The sequence below is a fragment of the Drosophila kikkawai genome, chromosome 3L (assembly GCF_030179895.1).
Source record: "Drosophila kikkawai strain 14028-0561.14 chromosome 3L, DkikHiC1v2, whole genome shotgun sequence".
Classification (NCBI taxonomy): domain Eukaryota; kingdom Metazoa; phylum Arthropoda; class Insecta; order Diptera; family Drosophilidae; genus Drosophila; species Drosophila kikkawai.
Genome location: NC_091730.1, coordinates 20,831,359 through 20,841,047, shown reverse-complemented (window position 1 = coordinate 20,841,047; position 9,689 = coordinate 20,831,359). Strand labels below are relative to the sequence as shown.

At 43.2% G+C, this 9,689-nt stretch overlaps 1 protein-coding gene across 1 annotated transcript; it reads left to right on the top strand.

Moving 5' to 3' along the window:
* The first annotated feature begins 325 nt into the window (after positions 1-325).
* Doc1 (Dorsocross1) lies at positions 326-4,480 on the top strand. Its single transcript, XM_017172542.3, has 5 exons — positions 326-577; positions 1,163-1,325; positions 2,506-2,773; positions 2,844-2,981; positions 3,324-4,480. Exons 1-5 carry the CDS (start codon positions 487-489, stop codon positions 3,837-3,839), a joined length of 1,176 nt encoding a protein of 391 aa, XP_017028031.1. The 5' UTR covers positions 326-486; the 3' UTR covers positions 3,840-4,480.
* The last annotated feature ends 5,209 nt before the right edge of the window (positions 4,481-9,689 follow it).

The window sequence follows — 9,689 nt, the reverse complement described above, 5'->3', positions numbered from 1 at the left end:
ACACTGCGGCTGATGAAAATCAACAGGGCTAAGCGTTAACTTCGCCACTATCGCTTTCCACTCCTCGATCCTCGCTCCGAGCTCCTCGTTCCCTGCCCACAAAATGGCGTCCCAATCCGTACACTCCGATCTCCGCCAGAACGGGACGACTATAACTTCAAGGCGTAGGCGTTGCCAGTTAACCAATCACAGGGGATCTTCCCCAGAAACCAGTTTGGCAGGTAGCCCTCGGTGCTGATGATGCGAGGAAGCCGAGAAAAACGGGCTGCGACCAGCAGCGAGTTACCACTTGAGCGGAGCGACTCGAGATCAGTTCGTTGCGAAACGTCGAGCGTGCCAGAACCCTCAGAGCGCTACCTCCGTTCCGATTTAGAGTGACATCAAGAGTGAATAGAGAGATTAACTCAGCCCAGTAAACAGTACAAACAATACCTTCTCAAGTGTTCCGTATTCGTGCATCCGTATAATTTGTGCCAGTGATTCGAAATGCTTTCCATGCAAGAGCTAATGGATATGCGGATGCAGCAGCAGCTGGCCCACGAGATCTATCGCCAGCAGATCATGCAGCGGATTCCAGGTGGGTTTTGCTTGGAGAATTATTAAATTGATCAGGTGCCGACGGCAAAAGTTAGATTTTCTAAAATTGAAATAGAGTTTTGGGAAGAATTCTTGAAAGGTTTAAAAGGGGGCTTTAAATATATTTTAATAAAATTAAATTCATTGTTCTGTGTAAAATATAAAACATTTATATTAAGAGGAAGGTTTTTTTTTAGGATTTTCACTAAGACCTTTAGCTTAACTGCAGGAAAAGTCAATTTAAACGTGAAAATTAAATGTAAAGGTTAACATAACGAGAACAACAATCCAAAAAAGTCTATAAAATTTTTTTTTTAAATGTATAGACTCACAAAATGATGAATTGAATATTCTAGTTGAATTTAAACTTAACTTTGCAATATTCCCTTAACCGGAACTTGAGCAAACAATTCTTATTTAAACCCGACATTAAACCCAGCGTCAATAAACAGCCAAAACTCGCAGTCAACAGTCCTTAGTTGCAGCCTAGAAATATGCCATTCCTGGAACTTACACACTCTACCAGAGATCCCTCTGATCTTGAGGCAATATCCAGCTAACGAACTAACCAAACCGCTTCTTCCAGATCCCTTTCCGGCCATGCTACCCTTCAACATGCCCCACCAACCGCAAATGATGCTGCCCAGTCGCCCCACCCTGCCGGGCGTGGATGCCAAGTTGGAGAACAACGATCTGTGGCAGCAGTTCCACAAGATCGGCACCGAAATGATCATCACCAAGAGCGGCAGGTAGGTTTCCCGCGAACACATTATCCTATGCAAATACCAGTTCCCATCGGGAGAGTGTTCCGAGTTTTCCACGATCGCTCGCAGAGTCAAGTGCGTCGGCGCGGCCTATGTAAATATTTGCTCCTGTCTCAGGGCTAGTTTTCCCGGTCGGTCGCGGCGGTCCCTTTCGATTTCGATGTCGATGTCGATTTTCCCTGGGCCCTAATGTGGCGCCTGGCCATAATTCAAAACGCAGCAGGAGCTCGGAGCTCGTCCGGAGTGACAACAAGTGCATGAAGATCGAGACGAAGTCGCCGCCCTGGCGCCGAACCGCTCATAAAAATCTCTTTCTTCTGTCGGTTTTCGGCGTTGACAATCGAGTCTGGTCGATCTACCTGCGCTTTTCACACTTTGTCCACAATGCCCTGACCCTTCCATCTCGGTCTCGAGAGCATCGGACCCGAGACCCTAACGTGTATCTCCGATAGGGGAACGATCTTCAAGCGACTACCGAGCGGGAGCCGAGACAAATTTACATAATTATGAGCTGAACTAGCAGTTAGAGTTGCGATCGATGCACAGGGAGAAAAGAGATACATTTTAGGATGGCAATATAATTTACAAATTTAGAAAAGACAAGAAAGATATCCTTCTTTTTGAGGAATAATATTGTTCCTGAAAAACTTAAAAGTTTTATAGAAAATACCCCTTCCCAACCCCCCATTTCTCTCTGTGTGCTTTTATACGCGATCACAGTCACTTTCTCGGCTCATTAGACATGCATTCGACGCTTGAAAGCCGTTAAGGCGACTCCCAGATTTTGTCTAATTGCCTGGCGCCAGATCCCCCCGCCAAATCTCTCGATTCTCTGCCCGCCCCCTGCCCCTGGTCGCATCCAGCGATCCATCGATTTGCCGCACAATTAATCATGTGCCGGTGGCATATTGTTTTGGGCTGGCGAAGATCTGTTTGCGTTACGTTTTAAATCGATGCGAGACTCCCCGCTGCCCCGCGTCGATCCATAATTACACACTTGTTAGCCGTGGCCACAAATCAAAGGTAAAAAAAAGAAGGAATAGATGCCCGGGCGACGCCTCCTTTTGCGATGATCGGGATCGAGGGATCTCTAGCGACGCACTCTGATTTATATGCAGTCCGTGGCAGCCACTTAATCAACATTCCTTTCTCTCTTCCCTTGCAGACGCATGTTCCCCTCGATGCGCGTCTCCCTCAGCGGCTTGGAGGAGGAGGCCAGCTACTGCGTCCTCCTCGAAATGGTGCCCATCGGTGACTGCCGCTACAAGTTCTCCGGCTCACAGTGGGTTCCGGCTGGAGGAGCCGAGCCCCAGAGTCCCCAGCGGATGTATCTGCATCCGGATAGCCCCGCCACCGGTGCCCACTGGCAGTCGCAGGCGCTGCTCTTCAACAAGGTCAAGCTGACGAACAACACCCTGGACAGCAATGGACACGTAAGTTGAACCTACTCTACTGATCCTCTGAACCGATTACTTATCCTAGCTATATCTTTTGACCCCACAGATCGTCCTGGCCAGCATGCATAAGTACCAGCCACGCCTGCACATCATCCGCAGCAATGAGCTCACCCAGCTTCCCTGGGCTCCGCAGCAGGCGTTCGTCTTCCCGGAGACAGAGTTCGTGGCTGTCACGGCCTATCAGGTGGGTGCCAGGACATGTAGTCCTCGTCTCATTGAAGATTCCTTGCTCGGGCAGGACAATAGCTCTGCGGGGGTCGTCGGCTAATTGAGGCATTTAGAAAACTGTCGCCTCGCCTGGGCCACTTGAGATGAGACGCTGCTAACGAGGCTCGGCGTCAAAGTTTTCAAGTGGCTCACAGCCGACGGCTACTCCTCACTGACGCCGCCGAGATCCTATTTCTGTTGCAAAGAAAGATTACAAGGATCTTTGGCACTTGAGCTCAAAACTTCAATTAATTTTAATTGAAATATATATATTATTTTATATATTTACTTATCATTTCCTTTTGATTTATCCTTGCAGAACGATCGCATTACCAAACTGAAGATCGACAACAATCCCTTTGCCAAGGGCTTCCGTGAGTCGGGCCAGTCCCGCTGCAAGCGGAAGTTGAACAGCAGCGGCAACTCTAGCTTGGAGTCCGAGGACGACGGCTCCAGTGTGAGCAGCTGTGACTCGCCGCAGGCTAAGCGTCAGCGCCAGGACTTTGAGCAGGACTCTACGGGCAGCTGCTCGCCGGCTTACTACTCTGCTCCGTCTGCCTTGAGCCCAGGATCCTCCTTGTCTCCATACCAACGCCATCCGGGACTGGGCTATGGAGCCAACTTTGCGGCTGCGTATTTCGGAGGAGCACAGGCTATGCCATTGCCTCCATCAGTCTATGTGCCAGCTCCTGCTGCTGTTAGTCCTGTGGTTTCTCCAGCTTCAGTTTCAACTCCAGCTTCAGCAGTCACCTCCAGCCCAGCCACAATCTCGCCGAGACCTCCGACCTCCACCAAGCGAAACAGCTTCAGCATTTCAGCCATTTTGGCCTACTAAAAGACCCTTCCTTTCCCAGGAAACCTTGAGGCGGAGTCCCATCTCTTGTTGTGATCAGTGAGAAACGTGTGCATATACTTTGTAAGATATCGTCGTCTACTATTTTTAAGTTCGTCTAGGACCTAATCGCCTACTTACTATACTTTGTTAATTCGTTTTAAGAGTCTTTGGTCGGAATAAAAAAAAAGAAAACATAAAAAATAATACAAAACTCATGCAAAACTACGGGCAACCTTCAGCATTTCCGTTTTTACAGGTTTGGTTATCGTGGCTTAAACTCAGCCAAAAGCCAAAGTCAAAAGCCGTTTGCGACGGCTTCGGCGCTTTGGCGGGCCTAAAACAAATTAATGCTCTCCATTATGGTGACCAGCCGGCCGATTCTCGATTCTCGATCCGCACATGTGCGAGTGTATCTGAAACACATCCAACTCCGGTAGTAGTTAAAGCAATTCTCCAAAGATAAGGCGTCCATTATGAGCAGCGATTTGACGGCTTTCAGGCCGTTTGGTCTTTGCCGAACCCAGGTCCCCGGCTAACCCATCACATCGTCCCGACCAGCAGATGACGCAGAGGTGGCTACACAGGAAGAAATTTGGGAATACCTTGATGGAGTGTGGGATTTTGGGTTGATCTTTTGGATGTGCGAGTTTCTGATATCTTAACTTAATTCGAATATTTATATTTCTTGTCATTTTTGACTTATATAACATCGGAAAAATAAAAAAGAAATATTAGAAAATATAGTTAACATGGAGAAACTATTCAGAAACTAGGCTGCATAAAAATAAGCAGGCAAACATGTCTAGATCGACTCGGTTGTTGAGAGAATATGTAATTCTGAAGGAAAATCAAAAGACTATATAGGTCTCCACTCCTTACCACTTTTACAATTGATATTATTATTTTAAATACTTTATTTATTTCTTTTACTCTCGGTTCAAATTTACTTATATTTCAAGTGACAAGTCCCTTCGTTTTTCTCCCTGTGCATATGCCACTGCTGCCCGCCTTGTGAAATTTTCGTTTTATCGCACCTTTTATGGCCGAAACCGAAGTGGGAGCTGGCCAAGAAACTGCCGTCCACGTCCACGTTGGAGTCCGACTCGGACTCTGGTCTCGACTTTGGTGTGGTCACTCCTTCGGCTGCATTATCGTGTCAAATGCGACAAATCTGTCTGTGGGCCGGCGGCGGCTGCCTTTCAGCTTGCATAATTGAGCTGATAACTGGCCGGCCGTTGATGTGTGCGGTCCACTTTGAGGGCTTCCTAAACGGTGGCGCCAAACATTTCGTGTTTAATATTTTTAATTAAGTTTTTAAGTGCGGCCCAGAAGCAGGAGCCAGCATACACACAGAGAGAGCGATCTCTCTAGAGAATCTAACTGGCGGCCTAATCAAAGGGAGATCGAACCCCCGGTGGCTTCCATTCATAGAAAACTTTGCATAATGTAATCCGAGGCAGCGCGAAATAATTCACTGGCCACACGAAGCCGCGTCCGAAGGCGGCTTTGACTAATTTGGGCTTAGTTGTTGGCATTAGCGCTTTACGATTCTCTCTCCACTTCGATTGGATTTGTTGGCGCATAAATTTGCATTCGGAATGGCTGAAACAATTAAATTATGGGATTTGCACGTTTTCACCAAAAACAAAGGGGGGCTAAGAGACACATAAAAAAACATAAAATGTTGTCGGCGTCTGCGCCTGCGCCTCAGAAGTGTTTTTTAAATGCTGGCTCTATTCCGCGACTCGCTTCTTTCTTTGCACAAAAACGGTGGCAAAAAGCGTCAAAATTCGTAGATTATGAGATAAAAATGGAAATCAGTATTGCATTTCTAATTTGCGCTTGTTTTAATAAACTTAATGAATTTTTATGTGTAGGTTGGTTGGTCGGTCGTTCGGTCGCAAACCCATACCCAAAGCCATGCCCAATTCCAATTCCAATTCCAAATCCAAATCCGGTTTGCGGTCAAAGCTGTTGATAATGATAATGAGGATAACGATGCTTTATTGAGAAGGTGTTGCCGTTCGGATCTGAATTTTATTTGCGCCACATGCTAAGGTGTAGTTGTTGCCCCAGCCTCCGCTCTGCGCTCTCTGCTTTTGTTGCGCTTTATTGCTAATTATAATATATTTGATTTGGTATTTAAGCTTTAAGCTATAAAAATGTTGTCGTTTTCTGTTTTACGATCGAACCAACGGCCGCAAACATTTAATTAAATTGTGCGAACGAGAACAGGTCGAGTGGCGACGGCAGTTATTTATTTAAGACTCGAAGTATTTATTATATTTAGCACACCTTTTTTTTATTATTAATTCATTCATTAGAATTTTGGCGGCACTACCTTTTCTTCTGCACTATTAATTGTTTTTTCTCATATTTTGGGATTAAATGAAAATTATATAAATATTTATATAAACTCGAAGTTGAATTAAATTATTTATAATGTTTAAATATTTAATATTTTATATTGTCCTAATTAGAAACAATAACGAAAATATAAATAAACTTTAACGAAAATTAATTTTCAAATTTTCTGTGATTTTATCCCTTGTTTATTGTTAATTTGGCTTTGTAAATATTCGTTAACTTGTTGTTCAATTTTTTTTTTGTATTAAATTTGTTTATTTCTTAATTTTAATTTAAATTTAAAAATAAATTCCGTTAAACATTTGTAACAACAAACTGCAAAAGCGCCATCTATGTAGATTTGAATTTGTGATTCAGCCTTGCCAGACTTCCGAGTTTCGTCCGGCAAGCAGTTTCTGGCTGAACGAAGCAGTTCTGCTGGCAGGGTGGCAGCCTCGTCGAGCGGCGGTTTTTTTTCAAACGCGCATTTTCGAAAAATCATCTCGTCCATAGGGGCTGTTCGCGAATTATATCCGATGTGGGTCGAAATCCCGAATGTATTTCAGAAAAAATACCGATTTCCGGCGAATCATCGGTTACCCCATCCTAGATTTTTTAGGGGAAAACCCGAATTTGCCTTTCACAACACTGCCTGGATCGTCTCCGGAAAGTTAAGACGTGAATTTGTGCTTGCTAATTTGCTAATCTGCAGAAATCGGCGACCACAGCGATATACATAAAAGGATTTTGATTTGGAGGAGCCGGGCTTTTTAGCTTGCAGACATTTTAAATAATTTTGTTGGCCGATCTCGTCGAAAAGGTGAGAGTTAATGGCTAATTTTACTGCGCTATTTCTGATGCTCCATATCCTAATAAGCCATTTTGGATGCGGGGTTGCATCGAACAAGTATAAGCGATTATCGAGGGTCGCTCCACATCCTCATGGATCAAAAAATTATCTCCTGAATAAACTCAAAATGCCAGACAAGGCCGAACAGCTGGACAAGGAATACCTGTCCCTATACAGCAATCTAGACGGGTTCAGAGGGACGCCGTTCTTTATTATATTCGACGACCTGCATTTTGCGGTCGGAGAGTATAAGTTCAAAGTCCTAACGATAATAGGGACGAGCGTTGACGGCGTCCTGAGCCGGGTGCTCTCGGTGCGGCTGTCGCATAAAAACAGAAGGCTGGGCGCGACTGAGGTGGCCCTCGACCTGAGGAACCTTCTTCACGCCGGAAAGTGCCTCCAGGTGTACGACAACATGATGGCGGTGGTGAGCGATCAGTGTATACTTAACACCCAGTGTAAGAAGATCCTGACGCTCCCGATGATTCCGGACTACGACCATTTAGTAGTCACCTTCTCCCGAACATTTTCGGTGGCAGAAACAGTGCTAAACAGTTTTTTAAAAGATTTAAAAACGAACCCCAGCCCAGACATCGAGCGGTACCTGGAGCGGGTCCCCCACAACGCAAGGAACTTCTACCGCGAAATAATGGAGGAGTATTTCAAGGCGCTGCAGGGGATGAGGGCACACAGCACTCGGGACTTTTCAGAGGCCAACACCATAAAGCTGGAGAACCTCGGCCGCGGCTGGAAGGGGGCCCATTTCAAATGGTTGGGCAACCTTTTTTATTTAGCCATGTTTCGCGGAAGAGTTGTGGTAACTAAAAATAGCGTAATTTTTGATTTCGTGACTCGGGCTTCCGGCAACCGAGCCACCGACACCTCCGCCGACAGAGCCAGCGCCTTCCCCATCTTTTGGACCACCACCACTGCTGTGGTTCAGGACGCCGACACCAGCACCGGTGGCGTCGACGTTACCTGAAGAAGTACAGGAACAAGTACCATCAATGGCGAAAAATCCGAATTCCGAAACAATTGGCGGTAATGTTAATAATCCGGAGCACACCGCACAGCCTGGTCGACCGCTGCCGAACAACAGGTGAAATTATAGGGTCGGGCCCTCTTTATATAGGGCCTGGCGAGACTTCAGTGCAATGCTGCCAGATTTTGAGAGATAAAATTAGCTAAAATTAAAAAAAAAGCTAAAATAAATACATTAATGTTTATTAAAGTAGTTGATTTTTTACTTTTATTTGGCGGATGATTGAACTAAAGCGAGGTATTTCGTTGGAAGTTGGTAGTCATGGCAACATTTGCCATGACGTCGCAGTCCATATCTTATTATATATAATAATTTTATCTGGCGTTATATTGCCAACGGCAAAGATATCAATTTTTTCAGAACTTCAATGTTATTAGGAAGTCTGAAATTACGCTGCAGATTAATACATATCATTCTATTAAAATCCAATTAAAGCTTACATCTCCCTTAGTTGAATAATTAAAGCCTTGATGAAGTTTTTACAATATTCTCTGATTTATATTTATATTTTTCATCAAAATATTTTTTGTCTTTGATTTCCTTCTCAAAGGCATACCCCATATATAAGTCGTTAACTGCACAATCTTTCAAATCATCTTTCAAAATATCAATATTAGCATCGGGAGGAATTATGAGGTTTCCTAGCGCATTGATTGCCAATATAATTTCATTAAGAAGTTTTGGCGAATCGAAAATGAAATTTGAAATAAGCCAGATTTTAAGCTATATGGATTTCAAGTATTTTTCAAGCTATTTAATTTTAAAATATGCTAAATCTAGCTTGAAAAAAGCTAAAACGGTAACAATGATCTCCACATCAAATATGTTTACACCCTTGCAGGGTATTATAATTTCAATCAGAAGTTTGCAACGCAGTGAAGGAGACGTTTCCGACCCCATAAACCATATATATTCTTGATCAGCATCAACAGGGGAATATTTCTAGATATGTCAGGAAGAAATCGATTTTTTGGCCATTTTTGCAAAATTTTATAAGGGGTTACATCATTAAAATTTTTGATAAAAAATTGAATTTTCAAAATTTTTTAATGAAGTATGCAGATTTATTAACTGTAGAAAATCTTGCACAGAACAGTTTTCTGATTTAAAATTGATGCTCTTATGGCCGAGTTATGATATTTTTAATTAAAAAAAAAAAAAATCTAGAAGTTTTAATATAATAGAAAATAATATTTTTCTAAGTCAAGGAATCATTTCCGACCCCATAAACCACATACATATATTCTTGATCAGCATTAACATGCGAATCTTTCTAGACATGTCCGGAAGAAATCGATTTTTTTTGCCATTTTTGCGAAATTTTATAAGGGGTTACATCATTAAAATAAGCAAAAATGGCCAAAAATTTTGATTTCTTAAAATTTTAAATTTGGTATGCAGTTTTTTTAAATTAATAAAAACTAACACAAAACTGCTTTCCGAATCGAAATTAATGCATTTTTGGGTTAGTTATGATATATTTTAAAAGTTACCTGCAAGGGTATACAAACTTTGGCTGGCCAAAGTTAGCTTTAATTATGAATTTTAGACATTTAGACATTTATTCAACAAGAAAATAATAGTATATACAAAATCTTTGCGTCTTATGTCG

Coding starts and splice junctions, on each gene's coding strand:
- Doc1 (XM_017172542.3), top strand. CDS start 487: ATGCTTTCCATGCAAGAGCTAATGGATATGCGGATGCAGCAGCAGCTG. Junction 578..1,162: donor GATCATGCAGCGGATTCCAG/GTGGGTTTTGCT, acceptor CGCTTCTTCCAG/ATCCCTTTCCGGCCATGCTA. Junction 2,982..3,323: donor TGGCTGTCACGGCCTATCAG/GTGGGTGCCAGG, acceptor TTATCCTTGCAG/AACGATCGCATTACCAAACT.